General features: G+C 39.7%; 2 protein-coding genes across 2 annotated transcripts in view; both read left to right on the top strand.

The window, feature by feature from the left end:
• Positions 1-22,482, top strand: part of CNKSR2 (connector enhancer of kinase suppressor of Ras 2) — a 475,055-nt gene that overhangs the window by 412,542 nt on the left and 40,031 nt on the right. The gene's annotated exons all lie outside the window — the stretch shown is intronic.
• Positions 10,269-22,482, top strand: part of PHEX (phosphate regulating endopeptidase X-linked) — a 99,151-nt gene continuing 86,937 nt past the window's right edge. The window contains exons 1-3 of the mRNA XM_051608956.1: positions 10,269-10,380; positions 14,494-14,562; positions 16,462-16,623. Coding sequence (XP_051464916.1) covers positions 10,269-10,380; positions 14,494-14,562; positions 16,462-16,623 — 343 coding nt within the window. The remainder of the gene's footprint in view (positions 10,381-14,493; positions 14,563-16,461; positions 16,624-22,482) is intronic.

The raw sequence follows: 22,482 nt of genomic DNA, 5'->3' as shown, positions 1-22,482 counted from the left end.
CTTCTGGATGCATGTCACTCAGGAGAGCAGACAAACACAGGCTAGGTCTGGATCGTGCTTGTGACCTGGCTTCTTGGGACTTGCTTGGCTGCCTGGTGGCAGTGAGTGATAAGCTTTTTTGTGAGTGGCAGAAGTTTGGCCTTTTTTGAGCATTCAGTTGTGAACAAACTATGCTCAAATACATCTTCAGACAATAAAATACATTACATGTCATGCCAATCAAAGTACATTTTAATACTGTGAAATGTTTGTTAGTGCTTCCAGATTCATGTAACAGTGCATGTGTTTCATTCAGTATTTATGTAACTTATAATAAGGCTTTATAGTTGCTATAATCCCCAGATAAAGTGAAGAAAAATAGATGGTTAAAATAAAGACAGCAAGCCATAAATGATTTTATGAAATAAAGTTGAAAATACCTGATTCCTCTTAAGAGCCTGTTTTCCCAATGTGAAGGCAAAGGCTGTAATGCCCTAAGAAAATACAGTCACAGCATCACAGTATGAAGCTTGGATGGGACCCTGAGTTTATCTGTTTGACCCAGAATGAAACGAGCTGTTTTGGCATCATTCTTGATAACGTGTTCGGGTGCTCTGAAAGACCTGAGTAGTGACTGCAAAGAGAATGAATTAACTCCAGCAAAGGTCAGCAGCCTGCTGGAAAGCTGGAAGGTGGCACTTTATTTTCTCAGACTACTTTTCTAGAGTAAGATTTGGTACCAGATAAAGTTTGGAAGTGCCTGTGCAGGAGGAGCAGGTCTTAGGCTCTATGAGGTGTAAGAAAGACCTGTCAGGAAACTGAGGTCTTTCCCTTGAAACAGTTGATAATCTGGGCTATGTGACCATATCCTGGCTGGCTACAGCACAGCCCAGGATCCTGATCTTTGCTGTCCCTAACACACTGCAGCTCTCAACATTGTCTTGTGTTCTTCTGTCCATGGCCACCCTGAATGTGGGTGTGGGTTGTGCCCAGATGGGGATTCAAGTCACACTTGGGAAGCCAGTAGGAAATTCTCTTGTATGTCTTAATGGAGATGTAGTCTGGGTGTGAGTGCTTTCTCTCTGGATTGGAGAGGTGGAATATGCCTGTACAGGATCTTACTTTATCTAATTGCTGCTTCAAAAGCCATGATACTCCTAGTTTATATTCAGAAATTTATTGCCTAGCTGTAGAGTTTTGCCTAGGTATGTTCCGGCCAAACTTATTTCTGCTGATTGTCCAACTTGCAGGATACTTACAATGCCTATTGAGTATTGTTGTAAAATTGGGTAATATATCTCTCATTTCAGTCAACCAGTTCAACCAAGGAAGAAGCTAATCACGTTTCCAGTAATTTTAAAGAACTGTGATCAGAAATAGCGTGTAATTGTTAAAGATCTGTGAAGTGGACTAAGATTCTGTCATTTGCTTGAGAAGTGCCTAATGAAGACCCTAAGTGAACTTCAGAAGAATTTGATTTTTCTATGAGCTTTAGAAAACAGTTTAGTTTTAGGGAAGGTGACTTTTCTTCCCTGTAAGCATTCTTTATCATGACTATTTTTGTCGTCGTGATTAGCTTCCCTAATAGTACTGCTAATTGCATTGCACAGCTCTTTTAGAGTAGCTAATAAGAGCTGTACTGAGGTGCTTTAATGAGAACTAGGTCCCTAGTCCAGCTGTTTGTTCTTGAGTTCTACCAACAGTGTGTCAGGATCATTACTGCACAGTGATCCAGCTTTTGGTATCAAGTAGTTTGGGTGCATTTGACACAAAGCTCAGTGCAGAAATCCTCATTCTGATGCCTATTCTGTCTTTCATTTTTTTCTTCAGGGACAGATAAACTCAGTGACCACATATTGTCACTGCCTGTTTCATCCTGCAGCCTCTCAGCAGCTGCAGATTCACACCTTTGTTTGTCAGAGCTTCCCTTCAGATTTTCATTATTCCATTGATACTTTTGGCCTGTGATGGCTAAGGTGGCAAAGATCTAGATGACTTTAGCACTGTACCATCTTTGGATCCCCTTACAAGCTTGAACCAACCTTTCTAATGCTAATTCAACATTATTGTTAATGTAATGCTTTTTAACTTTTTTTTTTTAATGTTACTGCTAAGTTCCTATTCTGTTTTTTCCTCTTTCAAACAGAGGTATGAGTGTTTTTCCTAAATTATTCTGCTCAGAACAGAAATAATGTTTGGCATTTTTGCTTAAGCCCCTTTCAGATTTGTGCCCTCCTCATGCAAATTTTTTATGATACTAGAAACTGAAACCAAGTAATCCAGAACACCTACTTCCCTGCTCCATTGTCTGCAGATAAGTCACAGAAGAATAAAATCACTGTTTTTCTTTGGTCCTGCATAAATCCTCTTCCCAAGCATAGCAATAAGCTTGAAGCTAGTACACTCATCATTTCAAATTTAGTGAAAATCCGAAGCACTGACTTTGAGGAAATATAAACGAACGCAGCAGATACTCCGTGCATGTATGCACAAGTTTTACTCAAAGTTTTGTTCTGTTTTTAGTGAGGTTTGGGTATAAATCCATAAAAATGTAAGGCAGTGACAAATCTGTGTGTGGTTTATAGCCATGTGTCAATAGGAAACACAGCCTAAACACACAGAGCCTTCTTTTAAATAGAGATGTTGGAAACTTCAGGGAAGGGCTGTCAGAGACATAGCAATGTGGGTCATAAAGATAATTATATTTAATGCCTAACTCTTTGATTCTTGAGGACTTGCTGATTCTGTCCTGTGGGGCCTCATGCTGTGGTTTCAATCTAAAGTGATTCTGGCCTCCACTTTCCCAAGAACTTGATCACCAAGTGCATTTAAGCCCTCCTCAGGGGCTGCTGTATGTTATTGTCAGACATGGACGTAATCACTGGCGTCCCAGTGAGACTGGAACAAGAACAGATGATACCTGGAAATAGCTCTGCTGAACGAGAGACACAAAGTCTTATGTTGTCATGGGGTGATGTAGTCACAACTTATTTAATGTGGGATTTTTCTAGCTTTTAATTGTGTTTAAAGTCAATTGTAACCTCATTTTGGGATGAGGGAGAAAAAAATAATCCACTTGAGTAAAATGCCTGTGGGCATTACTTCTCCCAAGTCATTGGTGATAGGATGAGAAGAAATAGCCCCAAGTTGTGCCAAGAGAGAATTAGATGGGATATTGGGGAAAATTTCATGGCTGAAGGAGTGGTCAAACATTGGAACAGGCTGCCCAGAGAAGTGGTGGACCATCCATGGAAGTGTTAAAACAAATGTGTAGACGTGGCACCTCAGGACATTTTTTAGTTGGCATGGTGCTGTTGCGTTAATGTTTGGACTTCATGACCTTAGAGTTCTTCTCCAACCTTAATGATTCAATGATTCTATGATTCTATGATTCTGATCTAGTTATAGCAATACCCTAGAATCATAGGGTCCAATAGTAGGGTCATCAGTTTATAAAAGGAGATCAGGTTCGTCAGGCAGGACCTGCCTTTCATAAACCCGTGCTGACTGGGCCTGATCCCCTGGTTATCCTCTATATGTCTTCTAATAACACTCAAGATTATCTGCTCCATGACCTTCCCTGGTACCGAGGTCAGACTGACAGGTCTGTAGTTTCCTGGATCCTCCTTTCTGCCTTTCTTATAGATGGGTGTTACATTTGCTCCCCTCCAGTCCATTGGGACCTCCCCAGTTAGCCAGGACTTGAGGTAAATAATGGAAGGTGGCCTGGCAATCACATCTGCCAACTCTTTCAGCACCCTTGGATGTAGCCCATCTGGTCCCATAGACTTGTGTGTGTCTAAGTGGAGTGTCAGGTCTCTGACCACTTCCTCTTTCATTGTGATGACCTCATTCTGCATCCCCTCCCTGTCTCCTAGCTCATGTGGCTGTACATCCATGGAGCAGCTAGTTCCACTGCTGAAGACTGAGGCAAACAGGTGTTGAGCACCTCAGCCTTTTCCTCATCCTGTGTTACTAAGATTCCCTTTGCATCCAGTAAAGGATAGAGATTTTCCCTAATCCTCCTTTTGCTGTTAATGAACTTATAGAAACATTTTTTATTATCCCTAACAGCTGTAGCTAGTTTGAGCTCTAGCTGTGCTTTGGCTCTCCTAATTTTCACCCTGCATAGGTTCACTTCATCTTTATAGACTTCATGAGTGACCTGTCCCCACTTCCAAAGGTCAAAAACACTCCTTTTGTTCCTGAGGTCCAGCCAAAGGTCCCTATTTAGCCAGGCTGGTCTCCCTTACTGTTTTTTCAGCACACATGGACAGCTCCTGTGCCTTTAAAACTTCTTTCTTGAAGTATGTCCAGCCTTCCTGGACTCCCTTATCCTTCAAGGCAGCCTCCCAAGAGACTTTGTCAATCGCTCTTCTGAGCAGGTCAATTTGCCCTCCGGAAGTCTAAGATGGCAGTTTTACTAACCCCTCTCCTTGCTTCTCCAAGGATCAAAAAATCATCTCATGATGATGAGGCCCTAGACGGCCTCCATCTTCCCCTACAAGATCTTCCCTGTTCACCAAAAACAGGTCCAGGAGGGCACCCTCCCTGGAGGGGAGCAGGGCTGTTTTTTTTTTTAAAGCCAGCCTGTTCCCTGAAAACAGAGGTTATCCGGCTGTGCTTTCCTGAGCTCAGTTTCCCCTTTCTCCTGCCAAGTCTTGCTTAGTAACCATGGACCTTGTCAGCCAACTTCAACCAAATTTGACAGAGGGGTTTTGGGCTCAAAGGTATTAAGTTCTGACAAGTTTTTCACTGGGTGGAAAGGTCTCTTGTTTCTGCTAGAAAGACGTCAGTGCGAGTATAGCTCTTGATAGGCACAAGAGAATCCATCATGCAGAGGGATGTGACCAAACAGCCCTCATTTCACCAGAGGTGGTACCTTATGGGACTGTTGAGCTCTACTGCCTTGGATAGTAAAGCTTGTGGAGGAGTTTTTTGGTCCACTTTTTCAAGTTTTCTATAAAGATCAGCAGAAACAAGTGAGCAGATACCCTCTGACAGTGTCAGGGCGCCCCCAGTTTCCTGGCTTTGTGGAGCAATTGCTCTGTGCATGGCTTCAACCGTGTCTAAGCTCTGATGCTTCTGAAGATAGATTTGTGGTGCTGCCCTAATACTTTTGGAGATCCAAGTGTGAGAGTAGGCAGGAGCCATTGCAGAGGTAGTCATGCTTCTCTGAGTGGAGGGCACAGCAGGGAGATCTCCTTGGTAGATGCTGAGAGCAGCACCAAATGGATCTGATGGCTCTGCTCATTTTTATTTTAAATGTTGATGAATGTATGTCTTACTACACACCCAAAAATTCATCGATGAGACAAACTCATTGGAAACCCAAGTTTCTTGGTTCTGCTGTTCATATGAGTAGTCTTTAACAGCTGTTAATTAACATTTGGACAGAGGAAAATAGGTTAGTAAAGCTTTGATGCAATATTTTAAAGAAATAAGAGATAGATGTGTCCTGTCTACACCCCTGCACATATGCTGTGGCTGTTGGAAATCTCACATTTCCCAGCAGTGTCTTTTTCAGTGCTTTTTCAGCTTCTGTTCACAGTTGGCTCATGAAAAAAAAAAAAAAAAGCTCTGGATTACTACAGAGTATTTTATATATCTCTTAATTCCCAAATAACAGGCTTTTCTGCAGTCCATGTCAGCAAGTACACTGGACATGGACTCCAGGTTTAAACTATACAGTGGGGTGACAGATGAAGACTATGCACATAGGATGGCAGTATGCAAACACACTCTTGTGAGAGTGTGAATGTGACCTTTAGTAGAAGTAGGGGTTTGTTTAGCTATAATTTCATCTGCATCTTGAAGAAAAATTGCTGGAAAACCTAAAGCAGCAGTTCTTTCTGCTAGAGAACATATGCATTGTTTCATGAAAGTGCTTTTTCAAAAACAGCTCTAAAAAAGCTTACAAACTTGAGTGGTTTTAATTTAATTATCCCAGATGTTGGCTTTCATAGTGAGTTGCTGGTTGAGTTAGATACAAACACCTTTTGGTCAGAGAATGCAATGTTTCCTACAGCAGGGACAAGTTTTTATTGGAAAAATGAGAACAGCTCAGCCTACTTGGAATTTAAAAAAAAAAATAATTAAAAAAAATTTGATTTAGGGAGTGAAGTGTTGGGACGACAAAGTTTTCCGCTTTGCAGGGTGTTCTCTCCACAGTTGCAGTTATAGTTAGGGGAAAAGCTTGCCACCAGGAGTTCAGAGCCCTGCAAGGCCTATTGGCTCTGTTTTGGCTCTTAATTAATTACCCTCATTCTGACAGCTGCACTAAGACCTTCTGTGATGTGGATGTACTAGTGGAAAGCAATGGAGTTATTTATTTCCAGCTGTATCTGTCACATGAATATAGGACCGATTTCTGCCAGTGTGTGGTTGCTGTTGGCTGCAGCACAGAAATTCTGGGGGTTTGTAGTCAAGAGAGCATAATTTTTAAGTTTCAGAGGTGTGAGGACAAATGGTCAACCTGTCTTCAAATGCGACATGTTGGGTTTTTCTCAAGCACGTCATCTGTACATAAAGCCCAGTTGGCTGATTCTGGCTACAACAGCTGCATATTTTGAAAAAAGAGTTCAAGGCCCCATAGTGGAACACTTGTATGAAAGGGAATACGACCTGTACTCTGACTCCTGCTATTTGTCTCTAAATGAAGCCAAGATACACCTCTGCTTTTCTGCTGAAGCCATTCAAGCTGTATCTGGTGCCTCTGCCTCCAGCAGGATGTTAGTGACTATATTCTTCCTTTTACCATGAGCTAAAAATGCTCAGTAGGGCATCATCAAAGCTGTGTGATGCTTTGATTGTGAACTGCTTCTGTCGAACTGTACTAATTCGTCTAAGGTAAGCTGTCAGATGCCTCTCAACTAGGGCAAAGTCTTCAGTGGGCACCATGAGGACAGCGTCTTCTGAGGAAGTGTCTTTTGTAACTAATGTATTGGCATAACCTAATATGTTTTACATGCATTATTTTTGTTTTTATAATTAAAGCTAAACTGTTTCTGTCTGCATTAAAAGTATCAGTAATTGTTATAATACCTTTTGAAGTTACCTAAATGCAAGAAAGACAAAATGTTTTGCAGTGCTCAAAGTCATTGCCAGTGGGTCTTTCCACAAGCTTAGGCTGAACATTGCTGACCTTGGGCAGTTTTGTTGTTCCAGACATTCAGTGACACCTCTGTAACTCTGGATTTGACTGTTGCCAGTGAAAACTAGGCAAAACGTGGGGGTTTGTGTGTCTACTGAATAATCAAACCTCAGGAAATGGGAACTGCCATAAACCAAACTATGTGGGGAGAAACTGGCGTAGTACTATTGATTTTAGCTCTGATCATGCACTCTTGCCTGACTCTGGCATAAATGATGGAAGAGAGAATTGTCACTGCTTGTGAAACAGCAAAGTAACAGGCATGTGCTGGTGCTTGTGAGAGTACAAGCCTTCTCATACAGAAACACTTCCATATGTAGACAGACTTTTTCTAGAATCTGGGATTGCTATGGTTCAGCCTGGAGCATGTTCCAGAGGGTTTGCCAGCTCTTTCATAAGGGTTTGGGTGGAAAAGTTTGTGTATTGCCCTGGCATTGTTACAAATGCCAGAACCATCCCATTGTTTGAGTGGGATCTTGGTAAGAGGCAGTTCTGAGTGAATGAAAAGTGATTTAGACCATGTTGCATTTAATTACTACTTTTTTTTCTTCCCCTCTGTCTGTTCAGTGTTTTATGACTGTTAAAAGAGTGTTTGCACAGCCTTGTTAAGTGCCTTATTGGGCTATAATAGCCAGGAGTGCTATTAGCAGTTCCAGCATGGCCATGTATCATGTACCTGCCAAAGAGCTGCTGGAGCTGTGATGAGTAAGGCAACCAAATCCTAGCACACTCCTCAGAAATATGTATTAAATTCGACAAACTTCTGTTACTGAGCAGTAGTATCAGAAGCTGATTCGCATTTGCTCAGTGCACCTTTTCAAATATTGCCAGGAATGGACCTCTACCTCGTTGTCTGCAGCTGTTTGTCGTTTAGGCTTAATTTCATAGTTCTATACATGGTAGGGAAACCAAGATGAGTTACTGACTACAACCAGAGGGAAGGATGCTTATACTGTGCCTGCAGACCTAAACTTAGAGAAGTCATTCATTTTCTGGCAGCTGATTTGTGATTTTCTTGCCAAAGGATCATGCACTGCTTGGGGCTGACTCTTCAGAGGAGTCCTGTAGTTGGAGCTTGCTGGTTCTTGCTGGGATATCTTCATGTTCTCATAGCCCTCACCTTCCCTTTGGCTGTTTTGGAAAAGGGGCTGAATTGTCCAGCCTCTCCCTTATTTGCTTCCCTGTCTCCCTTTTCCCTCTTCACCTCCACAGTTTTCTTGTTGGAAATAACTGGTTGCTGCTTTGCACTGTTGAAGCTGTTCTTGTTTCTGGGCTGATGTTGTCCTAGAAAGAGATCATACCTTGCAAGCAAAATGCTGTTAATGAAACACTTATAAAGCATGATACTCAGCACATGCTATTACTTCTCTAGGGAGCAAAACTTTGAAGTTAGTAAGTATAGGGGAATTTGAGTAGGGATGTGATAATTTAAAGTTGGGGGGATGTAAAGCTGATGGACAGTATATGTCAATCTAAAAGCTGTTCAGCATTTGTACTGTTGGTGCTTCAATACTGACACAGGAGGAAAATGATTAGGCAGCCTATAGCAAATGCTTGTCAAAGGGTTCTTCTGAAATTTACTCAGCATTCGGATTATTGATTAAGTGTTGAGATGAGTGTGAGACACAGCATGTCCATACATTTTCTGTGTCAACATCCTGCCCTTTTGGCAGCACCTTGGAGACTCCTACTGATTTCTCAGATGAAGACTCAATAGCACCAAAGTCACTTAAATACCTTATCCAACCTGTGCTGGTAAAAGACTTGTGCTGGGGATTATTTATAGCCAGGGAACTGCTCACACCCATGGAGTCATTCATGCACAAATGGGAACTCTTTTACTGAGAGGTACATGGTCCTCCTGGTTTGATGGCACCATTTCCTCCTTATTCCTCAGTTGATAGATGTAAAAATTTGAGGGTTAAATGTGGGTCAAGAAGGCAAGTGAAAAGAAACCTATTTATTTATTTTTTTCCTGTTTTGTGCCAAGCAAAAAAGAAAATGTCCTTTTGGAGCTGTCTGGAGAAAAGGCATAGCAATAAGAAATTAGGGCTCTTTGTCCAGGCTGTAGAGGGGATTGAGGAGTGAAGGGTTTCAGGACCTTCAAACTCTAAGTCTTCTTGTGGATGGAATGGGCTTTTCCTTTACATCCATGTGAGATTCAGGACAATTTTGTGCAGGTGCTCCTAGGGAAAATCCATTCAGTCTCCAAATGGGTAACTGCCATCACACACACCTTGTGACATATGCCTTTCTTCCCTCTGCTTGTACAGTAGATACTTTCCACTAAGCTCATAGTAGTACTTGACTTGGAAGCATGGGATGGTCTCCTAAGATTCATTGTGCATCAGCTAGGACTGAAATATCTTGCCTGGAAAAAAATAAATAAATTTTAAAATCTAGCTTTTAAAACAGCACAATTGTATATGTTCTGCTGATTATTGTTTTGTGCTGCAGGACTGTGATTTTTGGCACACACTGTCACATACCGAAGTCCCAAAATAAAATGCTACATGATATTCTGAGAGCTCTTAGGAAGCTTTAAAAAAGGATTTGTCTGCTGAGTGGGTATCGCTTCTGCTGAAGCTAAATGATGCAGCGGGAACGGTTTAAGAGAAGGAAACTTTAGTCAGCAGATAATTAGTCCTTTTAAATAAACACAAGGGGAAAACAGAAAACCTTCTGTCATTCTCATGTTTGTAAAAGTTGTCAGCAATCCTGCTTTGATTGTAAAGGGTTTACAGCTATATGTTTGAATAGCTAAAACATCTGTTCCGCAACGTTGTGAAATCCTCGTGTTCGGAACCCCAGATAAGGGGGACGGCTGAGCAATTGGCTACGAGAGGCTCTACAGGCAGCAAGGACTGTACATACCCTGGTCACTGCATGCCTTTCCTCCTCCTGGTCAGAGGAAAACGTAGGAGACAGCTTCTGTTTTACTTGTGATTTTCCTTTGAGAGAGAGAGAGCAGGAAGTCCCTAGGAAATGGTTCACAACAGAAACCTGGAGTTGTAAGTAGGAGAGAGGAGGAGGAGGAGGAGGAGAGCTCATGGGTGCAGTTTGTTGAAATACTGATACCACAGCAGTGGAGGAAAACCAGACTTCTATGAGAGCCAGCACATCCCAAGCCATCCCGATGGAAGGAGAGACAGCACCCGAGGCCAGGAGAGGAGCCAGCAAAGCCACACGGATTGCCCTCGGCGTCTTTGTGAGCAGCACCGTTGTGCTCGGCACTGCACTTTTCTTGGGTAAGTGACAAGGTCAAGGCTAACCTGGATGTGACCCCAGCCTCTCCACTCGGTGCCAGTGTTTGTGCTCCACAGAGTGTTTTGGTGAAAATCTCAGCCTCTGCTTCTTTCCCCCCCATTTTATATTTGTCCTGAAGTGGAAATGTGTCTGGAAAGGAAGGGATTCGTTATGGGAACGTTAGAGCTGGAAGATACAATGTGAGCTCAAGTAACTTTTTGAATGCTGAATTTAAATTTGCATGCTCAGTTGAATGTCTTCTAGCCAAAATTGGGTTCTTTAGCAGAATGGGGAGACAGGGGTGGATTATGCACATCAGTTGTGCTGATTGCAAATCGCAGATTGAGACCAATGTGGGCTAATATCCTCTGTTTCCTGAATATGCACACATTCTGTGGAATCTTTTGGGTTTTCCTTCATTTGGTTTTCATTTAGGGCTTGCCTAAAATTCCTGTAGAAGGCTTGAATAATGCATATGCTTGCACATTTTTTAGATGTTTCTGTTCTTCTTCGATGAATTGCAAAGTTGTCTTAGCAAAAACCATAAAGAGTGCATCTGGGATGAAATTAAAATGTTTTGATCAGATTTACAAGCTGTAACTGGACATGATAGAGAAGGAATTAGTTTTTCTTCTCTCGTATTTTGAATCTGTAGATTAGTTTTTTTGGAATATTACAATGAAGCATATGTCTCCATCTATAAAATGATGTGAAGAAGTATAAATGCACCCAAACCACCAGGCAGAGAAGAGAAAACAGCATTGTATCCTGTAAGAACTTGCAGAGACAGATCCTCTTTTGGAATAATTCAGCCCAACTTTTAATTTCTTTAGGCACACACAGATTTCCCTGAACTGGAGGGAACTTAGCCTCTAAGAATATCTTTTGCTTCTCTGTGATCATTTGTGAACTTGTTTGCACGTTCTTCTGCATTTATCACCACAACAAAGAAAATTACAACAGCTTTTCTATAGAATATTTAAAACACCAGCCTCACAATCAGTGCTTTACTGCTGTAGAGCAAATTCTACAAACACTTGCAGGCAAGAAGCTTTTATGTATTAGAGTGATCCCACTCAGTTCAACAAAACTCTATAAATATGAGCAAGATTGAATCTTCAACTTGTTAGTGTAAAATACTGTTTCTAAATGAACAATAATGTTTTTCACTTAAAGAATACAATATTAAACACCAGGGAGTAATGGAGAGACCTTATTTCTGGGGGGATTTTTGGCATTAGAATGTTTGCTTATTGCTTTTAAAAAGGAATAGATGTTCGCCACCATAGCTAGTCAGAGATAGAAGTGCTTTGTCCATAGACCACATGTGAAAATTCAAGTAAATATATTCATTCTTAAAGATAGTTTTCTAAGTGTGCTTAGGCCTGTTCAACAGCCAGGGATCCAATGTCAAAATTTTCATTGGCTTAACTGCTAAGAAAAGAAAATTGCTGGCTTTGGGTCAACAAAAATGTTTTTAGGATGTGTTTGGATATCGTCTGAGGTTTTCAACCAAGAGAATAAAGGAAAAAAGTTACATGGTTTTGCATTATCTTTTTGTCAATGCAATGTTTCCATGTTTCGTTGTGACACTGTGTTTTGTTTGTAAGTTTGATTTTAACTCTTTCTTTAGTTTTTGTTAAACTGTAGAAAAGGAAACCAATTTTTCTGATTGTGTGGAACATTTCAGGCACCTCAAGATAACCTTTTTTTCTTCGGTTTTCTGAAAAAAAAATTGTTTTCTGGTAGACCTGAAACAATTTTCCTTCAATTTTCCAGCCTGAGGAGTGAAATGTAGCCTTCTCCTGCTTCTTTTGTTTCTTCATCTCAGAGTTTCTACAACTCAAAGAAGAATTTGAGAGAATCACATATTTGTATTCACTGTTACTTGCTTATACTGGCTGTAGCCCTACCATGACTTCAGCGGGGAGCTGCCAGGGTAGTCACTTGGCATCACATGGGGTTTTTCCCTCTGCTCTTTAGATGGTTATTTGGGCTGTGGCAGGACAGGAGCCACCTCCTTCATGGGAGCTGAGGCCAGAGCAAAAGGAATTGAATTGATTTCCAGTTCCCTTGGGAAAAAAAAAGCAGCTTTGAACATCGGTTCAGTAGCCTCTCCTCCTGATTTGCCAACCCTTTCGACTTCTCAGATTATAGGAACATCCACACTAATTGCATCTGCTTATTTGTATGCCTTTTCCCCTTTCAGGTTTTTTGGGCGTATTAATTAGGATTTATATTCACTTAAGAATCTGGGTACAGGCTTAAAGATGGAAGAAATTGAAACACTGAGTGTTACAACTATAATTGTAATTAATAATGTGATGGTTAGTTCTCTTAATGACAACAAAAAGGCAAGAGAACAAAACCAGGGAAAGTTTTTCAATCAAAAGCTGTTAGTTAAAAGGGAAATATTACTGTCAAATATTATTATTTTTAATTTGCATCTAATGATGAAGTTGTAAATGGAACCAAACCAGTTGAAATGGTATTTTGCTTTGTTTATAAGAATCAAAACCATGAGGGCTACTTCAGATTCTTTATGGATCCTTTTTTATTCTCCCTCATTTTCCACCAAGTGCAAAAGAATTAAACAGTGTCTAGGATTTTCCCTCATTTCTCCTCTTTGTTAAGAAAAAAAGTCTAGCAACTTTAAAGACCTGGACAGTTTCTAAAAGGCTAACTTTAAAGCAGAGAAAATGTGAACTGGGACGAGTGCAACACTTAATTAATAGGCACATTGTCTATTATTTGCAGTTCACATGTCTTGATATGGTATTCTGGAGACCTTCAGTTCTCTGTTTTCTACTGTTCAATACTCCAATTCCAATCTTAATATGCCTCAAAATCTTGTGTATTTCTTGGCTAATTTACAAAGGTTGTTGAGGTGTTGTGTTTCACTGAGTCAATGCAAGCTTTGATGAAGTAAAGAAATAGTTTTACATTCTCAGTTTCTAAGAAAATGTGATTGAAATCCAGCCATTTCTGTCATTAATTGTTATTAAAGCTATGAGGCTGGAAGAGATGAAAAAGCTTCATATTAAATTCAAGCATTAGGTTTTTTATAATAAAACTTTCCTCTGCTGAAATAACAGTTCACATTTTCCTATCCCTTTTGAATACTATATAACTACAGGAGAAATTGCTTTATAAGTATCAGCACTGGTAAAGTTATGATACCTTAATATATTCCATTGCTTGTTTTGTTGTTGTTGTTGGTTTTGTTTTTGTCATAGACTGAGTTACTAAGATAATGGATAAGAGGCATTTCTTTATGTCTACTGAGCACATCTAGTAAGTCTTATTTCATCTACCCCTTGAAACTGTCCCATCCTCATCCTGAGTATCAATTATCTGCATATTTGCTGCCTGACAGCAGAGTCTGAAATGAGCAATTCCTATGCTTGAGTTTCAGAGGCAGCTATAATACGTGCTTTCCAAAAATGAGCAAAATTAACTGATAATTTCATAGTTCTTGTCAGCAAGGTTTTGGGAAGCAAATACAACTGCAATACTTTTCAAAGCCAGTTCTGACAGAAACCACCTTGTGCGTTATAAACCACAGCCATCCCTGTGCCCATTGCCCTCTGGTTTATCCCAAGCTGGGAGCCCGAAAGTGTCCCATTGATGCTGGGTGGCACCAGGCCATGCAGTGCTGCTGCAGAAGATACAGGTGAGCTCAGGAGAAACTGTGGAAACCCTGCAGAAGATGGCTAGGTACTCCACATGATGTCATCAGCTGTGAATGGTGCTTCTCTGGAGGGTAACAGCAAGTAGGGTTAATTGTGTTGTGGGGCACTCACTGCCTGTGAGTAAAGCTGCAGTGTTGTTACTCCAGGCTCTGTGCAAATGGGCAGGGAGAGACATGCTGCCTTGCTCCATGCTACCTATGAGCCGACACAGAGGAAGAAGGAAGCAGGCACAGGACGGGGAAGTAATTTGTTACGAGCAGCAATATTTACTTAGCATACATTCTAACAGTTTTAAATCAATGCAACCAGACCCTCATTAGGGCCTGAGTCTGCACTGACATTTGAGTGATCCAGTACACAACATGCAGCTGCTGTGGTCAAAATTCATTACAAGTGATCTCATTATGGTTTTCCATTTTGCAGCTAGCCAAGGTCTTATAAAGTTTCATTTGAAGCAACAGTACTGTTTGACCTCAGAATGCATTGAAGTTGGTAAGCAACAATTTTATCCTATTATATCATGATTATAGTATGTTAATGAGGTATTTATACTGTGTATAATTTTTCTGTGAAGCATTTTACTTTGAAAACTTCATTAATAATGAGGGGAGGAAATGACCCACCTTTTAAAAAAGTAATTGTTTAAGATGCTGCGTATCTGTTTATTTCTACAATTAAAATTCATATTTTCAATTATTTTAAATCAATACTACCCAGGTTATCTCAAAGTTTCCCATACTGTTTATTATTTTTTTAATAGGAAACCAAAACAGAGTTTTGTTCCCACTGAATCAAGGAGAGCTTTATCGTTGAGTGTAATGAGAGCATAGAACAAAAAATAGTTACCAAATCTTGAAATCTCTCCCTCCCTCAACTGTTTTATTGTAAACAAAGTGAACACTTAGAGATCTTGTAAGAGTATTTATTTCCATTTGGAACCATATTAAGCTGAATCTGTGAGGTGTTTGGTGTGTGTTTGAAACCCTGAGAAATTCTGTGGGGCTCCTTAAGTTGAAAAATTTGCAGTTCTCAACATTATCAGGATGTTTCTTGTCATTCTGCTCTACACTGCACTAATAGTACTCTTGGCCACCCTGGGCACTACCCTTCAGAGCTGGTTCTTGAATGAACAGAAATATCTAAGTAAAGTGGGATGACTAATGAAAATACCAACCCAAAATACCAACAAAAAACATGTGAAGGCTTCAACTTCAGCTTTAGAACAACAATGGCAAAAGAGGTCTGAATATGAATTGTCATTCTTCTTCTCATGTACAAATGAAATAACACAGATTTTTTTGTAACCTCAGTGGAAGCTGGCATTTGGCACAAAAGCAGACTTGGACAGTGACATTATTTTGACAGATTTAGCTCAGAGTGGGCTGTGTAGTGACTACACAGTGTTTTGAGATCTGAGCCCTGCCTTGCTGAACGGCTTTTCAGCGACAGAGAATTGCTAAGGATTGAAATGTCTCCAGTGTAGTCAGAGAGTTTCTAATGTAAGAGAGAGAATTACAGCTGAGACATAAATATATCATAGGCAGAGTTACTCTGAGTGGATGAAGAAGGGTTAATGGGTGCTAGAAATAGTACCATAAACTCTGTAAAAGTTATCATATTTCCTGCTAGGTTTTTTAATCAGTTATTTAGATAAGCCTCAAAACATATGGTCATTTAGGCAAAAAATGTCCAGTACCCATATATTCCATGTTATTTGACTGATGTGTATTTATGCTACAATGACCATGATGCACACTCATTTGATTATGTACTCCAAAGTTATGAAGTCTCTGCCTTGTCAGGCTGATCTCTGCCTTACCAGTCTCATCTGCAATAGCTGGCAGGGATGCAGTCACAAAATGGAGCTGAAAATGCAACAATTATCTTTCCCAATGAATGGTAGATCTGAACTTGGTTTGTTTTCTTGTGCAGCTATTCAGCTAAAGGTAAACAGTGCATAATTTCTGGAATGGTAATTACAATCTGTTTGATAAGTATTGCTACTCATTTCCCCAGGCAACTACTTCCATCATGGTGACAGTGGAGAGCCTGTCTTCAAGTGTCTGGCTCCATTAGTTCACAGCCCTGTAATGCTAGGTTCAGTGGTCATTGCTGTACAACACTCAAGAATATCCATTGAGGATTTTTTTGGTCTTTTTCTTGCTTCTCATGTGGGCACTGTTAAAGGCTAGATAGAGAAGCTGGGTGGTATTCTTGTTGCTCTTTAAAAAATGGCAGAGATCAGTGTCAGTCCTAGAACAGCAAGACTTAGCTTGCAAGTAAGGTCAGCATCAGAGTAATAAATGTTAATAGTTTCTGGACTGTGGCCTCATATAATTAACTGTTTAGGAAGAAGTGTTCCATAAAAACTCTGTGTTGTCTTTTTCACAGCTGCTGGCATCCTAAGCAAGATAAATCAATCCGTAGATCCATGTGAGAACTTTTATCGATTTGCATGTGATGGCTGGATATATAATCACCCTATTCCTGAAGACATGTCAAACTATGGTGTTTATCCTTGGCTGCGACACAATGTGGACCTCAAACTAAAGGGTAAGTATCTCAGTTCTGAAAATGCTTGGTTGGATTGTCACTGTAGCTTGTTAATTGGTTGTTTTTGAAATTTATGAGGACTCCACAGTGCTTTCTGATAATTTGATAGTGTCCAACAGCCCAACTTGATGTTCTCTTTTAAGCATATTTTTGCTGGTTTTTATTGAAAATAACGTTGAGAGATAGTGAATTACAGCAGAAACAGAATCTGGGAGGAAGAATACAACTGCTGGAAACTGTAAGAGGTTAGAATGGTGGGATAAAAGGATAGTCCTTCTACCAAAGAAAGAGACGAGGGGATCTGAAATCTTTCCCCCTTGCAGTAGGTGGGTAGATCAGAGTGCAGCAGCACAGCACTCACGTTTAAGAATGTCCCAAATCCAGGCAAACATCAGTCTAGAACAGCACACTGTTTCTAACAGTGGCCAATAGCAGGGAAAGAATGTAATAAGTGAAAAACAGAGTTATATTCTCCAGTATATTTACCTAGCTCTTGGCAGGAGGCAATTTGCAGACTTCCGGAGGTGGAGGTGGTTTGGGTATTGTGTTTTCTTCACCTGGTAGTTCAAGTTACCACTGAAGTACCTGAGCTATCATCAGTGAAACAGAAGGCTGCTTAAAAATAGCCCCAGAGTGGAAGTGTGTAGGAAGAGGTATTTTAATCTGTGTGTGACTTGACTTTGGGCTATACTCTGCAGCACGTCCACCTCATCAGGAAGCTGTGCAGACCAACTGGGGAGAAAGCATGATGATAATTGTTAGGTAGGAAAATCCTGCCAGATTCTTACAATCTTTGCTAAAAGCAAGTTACACAAAAGAAAGGAAGTGTGCAAGATATATTATTGGTGGTGGTGTGCTTGAGCGTTGCACTTCTTGAGCACACTATTGACCTGTTAGTTGACAAAGAGCGTGTTTAGAGAGCACCACAGATCAGAGGTCAGTTTTAGGATGTTGTGCTTAAATATAGTATTCATTTTCCTTTTGGATTTCTACATATGTGCTTGTGTAGGCATCAAAGCTCATCTCCACTTGCTTTCTTCAGTCATATCATATTAAATTTTCACATCATTAAGTATTTTAAAAGCTGCATTCAGTTTCAGAATACGAGTTTGGAATTTCAGCATAGGATACAATCTGATGACTGCTGTTTTAAGTCTGCTGAAGATGTCACAACCAAAAGAAAAAAGTATTGCCAGAGCCTGTTTTAAATTATGCTTTGCATTCTAATTGTTCTGCTGCCAGAATTGGGCTGTATTAGATAACTGCACATCCTGCATGAACCACAGCCACAAAGAAGACAGTCCTAATTGAATATAGAGCAGCAAGCTGTGACTCTCATCCTTAATTTCCTCCTTTTACAAAGCTTAAGCAAGGACATCATGCCAAGTGACATTTTTATATGGTTTTCTGACTTCAATGCCTTTAGAAGTTGCTAATCCTTAGCTAGGAAAAAATACAAGACAAAAAAAAGAGAAACATCTAAGTGAGAAGTATTTGCTTAATGGAAACTCTGTATCAAAAAAGAGGCATAATGAAGGTGCCTGACAAATACTTGAACAGGAGGCTTAAACTGCTCTTTGGCATGGTCCAGGCACAAAGATGTGAAATGTTCAGTGGTGTAGAGGAGTTTATTTAATATAACATTTATCATCCCCCCTTTAACTTTTTAATTAATAAACTTTTCAAAATAGATCCTTGGTGATTAAAAAAAGGAGAAGAAAAAAATGCTTTTGGATGTCAGTGTTGGTAGCTAAAATAACAAAGCATCACATCAGCTTCTATGTATGTTTGTAATTTAACTTGAGTTACATTTACTTCGATATATTAGCTTGACACTCTGAATTATTATTTTCCGGATAACCACAACCTTGCTATCAAAAGTTTTAGCAGAATGAGGAACTCTTCCATAGATAAATATAAGCACAGCTGGTCAGACCTTGGAAGCTATTTTAACCTTTCATTCTTAAAGAACTCTTAGTGGAAGTTTGTACTCCATTGTAAACGTCCCTGTTTGACCCTCAGTAGGTGAAAAAAGTCCTACTCTTTAAGAAGCGGATTGTGATGCAAATTCTATTTTCTGAAATATTTATCGTATTAAAGAAAACTATTAATCTTAAAGCGATGACATGGTTTGGCCAGAAAGCCACATTTTTAATATTTTTTTTTATTATTTGATGGTGTGATATAGACAGAAGTATTTACTCAAGCAATATATTAAAAAATGATGTTACTTAAAATAAATTATTTGAACATCTAATCTGTTTTGTGGTCCCTGAATTTTGCTGAGCATTGGGCAGAAAGGGAGTGTGGGTATTTGTGCAAAAACCTATGTACGGCCTTGGTTACACAAGGGTATCTTCAGTCTTCTGGAAGCTTCATTTTTTGTTCAGAGGCAACTGCTACAGAGTAAGATCTTCCAGGTGATAAAGAGTAGCCAGTATAATTAGTTTTGCTTTAGCAAGCAGTAGTAAGTGCAGCTGGATTTTACATACTGAACCATGCGTTAAGAATACCTGGGTTTGAGAGCAAAGGTGTTTTTTTTGTTGGTTTGTTGTTTATTTGGTTTTGTTTGTTTGTTGTTTGTTTTTATTTCTTGTTGGTTGGTTGGTTTTGGTGTGTTGTGGGTTTTTTTCTTTTTTTTTTTTTCTGAGGTTGCAGACACACAAGCACATGCAACTTTGCAGGTGTCGGCTTCAAGAAAGGGTAGAACATTGACTTTACTGGTGAAGGTTTTTGTGCTTTAGTAGGGAATGCCAAAGAGAAGAATGAGAATAGGTTGATGCAAAATAGTGGAGAACTGTTGGGTGGTGGATTTTTTGGCTGCGTATCTCTGGTCGATTGAAGGAGTGGGACAAGAAATGCTAATTTCAGGGTTCTTCTAGATTTGTAAAACTGAATGTGATAGTTAAAAATCCTAATTTTTGTAAGATTTGGGTTTATAACAGGGTAGGAATATGTATATGTAAATATATCATGCTCCCGTGGCTTTCTCTAGCTGTCTCAGGATGGGTTAAAGTTAAAATTATATCATCCTTTCCCCTTTAATTTCTTTTCTAATGAGGGTCACTTGGATTTTTTTTCTGCTCTTGGAGGAATCCACAAACCACATGTGTATCTCACTTTGATCTCGTGGCTATACAAAATGCATAATATCCTAGCCTGGTGAAGGCAGTGGTAGGTCTTCTTTGGATGTCAGCAGCAGCAGGATTTCATGCGTTGTCAAGGAATGTACTGAAGACAGTTTTAGCTAGCCAAAGTTATATGAAAAGGAGACAGTCATGGTTTTGGACATCTAGTATTTAGGCTAAAAAGTTAATAAATGTTTTTTCACTTACCATTAAATTTCCTGCAAAGCTATTTGTGTTCCTGCTGAATTTTCCAATTTTGATTGGTGACTTCAATTAAGAATTTAGGAGCACTATTGTCTTACCATTGAAATGCAAGTGTTTTTTTGTGAATAATTCAGAATTGGAAGTCTGAGGCAAATAAATCAGTGCCTATTACCTGTGATGAATGTTGATCATGAACCAAGTAGCTTCTTTTCCTTACTCTGAAGTCTGCAGAACAATTACATACAGCTGTGTTTTTTTTTTCCTTTTGTTTTAAGTGACCATGCAGGAAGCAATAAATTAAAAAGAAGACCAAACTACGCGAACATTTCTAAATCTCAGCACTGGAAAGGAGCTGATTTAAATTGCATTAATCACTCGTGAATATGTCTTCCAGGCCTTTTAAATTTAATTTATGTCTGTGGAAACCAGTTTACAGATTAAGTCTCCATCCTGATCCTGGCCCAGTGAGACACCTCCTTCAGTCCAATTTGCTGTGCTAAGCTTTCTAGCATAGCTGTTTCCTGAATGCCAGTCAATTTAAAGCGAGAAAATTCCACTGTGGCAAAGAGAAAGAAATGGGGGACTTTTAGGAGGATATGGTGTGCGGGTTTTTAAAGAGCACGACACGTATAGCAAATAAAATAACTTGGCAGTGTAGGCAAGTTTTCCCAATGTAATCTGCAATATAATCTTTCTTATTAGAAAATAAGTTCTTTTTAAAGTAAAACCAGTAACAACACAAATCTCTGTATGAAAATTTATGGTATTTGACCATAGGATGTTCCTTTTAGATAAATTCCAGGAGTTGGTGTTGAGTGGCTGCTGTCAGTGTGGCTGTTTTGCCACAGGGCTTATTAGAGCTGGTTTCTCTTCTGCGGGAGAAGAGAAGGCAGGGACTTGGTTGGAACTGCTGGGAAGGCTTAGATGCAGCCCATGAAAACTGTAATGTGGCTGCTGATGCTCATCCGTAGGTTCCTGGATCAGCTGGCCAGTTTTTTGTGATTTCTTCCTTTAGAGATAGCTGATTGAGAGCTGTTCCCAGTAAGTGGGAGAGTACCAGCAGTAATTAAAAAGTGAACAAACCAAACAATAAAACTGAACAACCCTCAGGAGGTATTTATGTTCTTGTCTCCAATATCTTCTTGTTGGATAGCAACTCCTGGATATCAAGGTAGCAGCAAGCAGCAACAGCTCTTAACAATGTTTTGCTTCATCTTTTCTACTATAAATAATTTTGTTTTCAATGTTGCAGACATTTTTTTTTTCAGGGGTCCAGATCTTTTGTATAATGGCTTATTCATCTAAATGTAAGAAAAGACATAATTAGCACAAATGAGGTAAATCTCTCTGAGCAACAAGTTAATAGCTTACGGTAAAATTAAGTACCTGACTCAAAGGTGGAGAAGCCAGGACTTTTTCCAGGCTTTGTGGCTGCTCAAAATGAAAGTTGTATTTGTAATGGGTCATTTTGGGAAACCATGAGTACAGAAAGGAGATAATTTTGGTTCCTAAATGAGGTTTTAAGGCAGCACAGAAACTGAGCCACAGGATTCCCACAGCATCTCCCTGGTTGGGAGAACAGAACAGCATCTTCCTGCAAGCTCTGTGCCATGCTGCTGTGCCACAAGCCGCACAATATTCCTCCTGGATTTGCAGTGAACCTCTGTTTTGGCCATTGCCTACAGAAGGATGATACGTTCAAATCTGCAGATGCTGAATTTCAAAATTATTATATGACTGTACTTTGAACTGGTAGTTTTGCATAAAGAGAATTCATACCTTGGCAGGCAGAGCAATGCATGACATCTTATTTCGCATTTTCTGACTAACAAAAAGATTACACAAGTACCTGTTGAAAGTATTAATGCTATAAAGTAAAGCTTAATGTTACTGTTTAATATGGAGCTCCACCTATATTATAACGATTGGGGAACTCACAATCTTCTTGTTTAAATGCAATTTAAACTCTTGCGCCTAATATTGCCATGATGTGTTATCCCCTACAGCATAATACTGGGAGGCTGGAGGGGCAGGGGAGGGGGGAGTATTGCTCAAAAGATTATGATTTATTATTGAACTTAGATTTAGGAACAGAGGGTCTTACATTCCCAGAAGTTGATTTTTCATTCTATTACAGTTTGTGTACAGTTATGTTAGTTGATGTTTGGAGGAACTCACAGGGTGTGCTTATCTTTTCATATACAAACTCAGAGAACTTACAAAGTGCTGAAACTGTGGACACAAACAGCATTGTCATTTAGGAAATGTGCTGTACATTAGGGCACTGAGCAGCATTAGGAAGCAGTTATGTAAGCACAGCTGTTTGAATGCCGTTTCCATGAGCACTTCCATATTGCCAAAATGGATACTCAAGAAAAGGTTTGGGGAATTTCTTCTCAAAGGGCGAAGGAGAACCCTAACATTTCAATATGTTAATTAGGCCTAGTTGTGTAAATATAGCATCCTTTCATGAAATTGGTGTTTGGGAACATTTGTTTGATGTACTTGATTTTTGTTGCTTGGGAAT

Source organism: Apus apus, chromosome 1 (genome assembly GCF_020740795.1).
Source record: "Apus apus isolate bApuApu2 chromosome 1, bApuApu2.pri.cur, whole genome shotgun sequence".
Classification (NCBI taxonomy): Eukaryota; Metazoa; Chordata; class Aves; order Apodiformes; family Apodidae; genus Apus; species Apus apus.
This window is presented reverse-complemented; position numbering and strand designations above follow the sequence as displayed.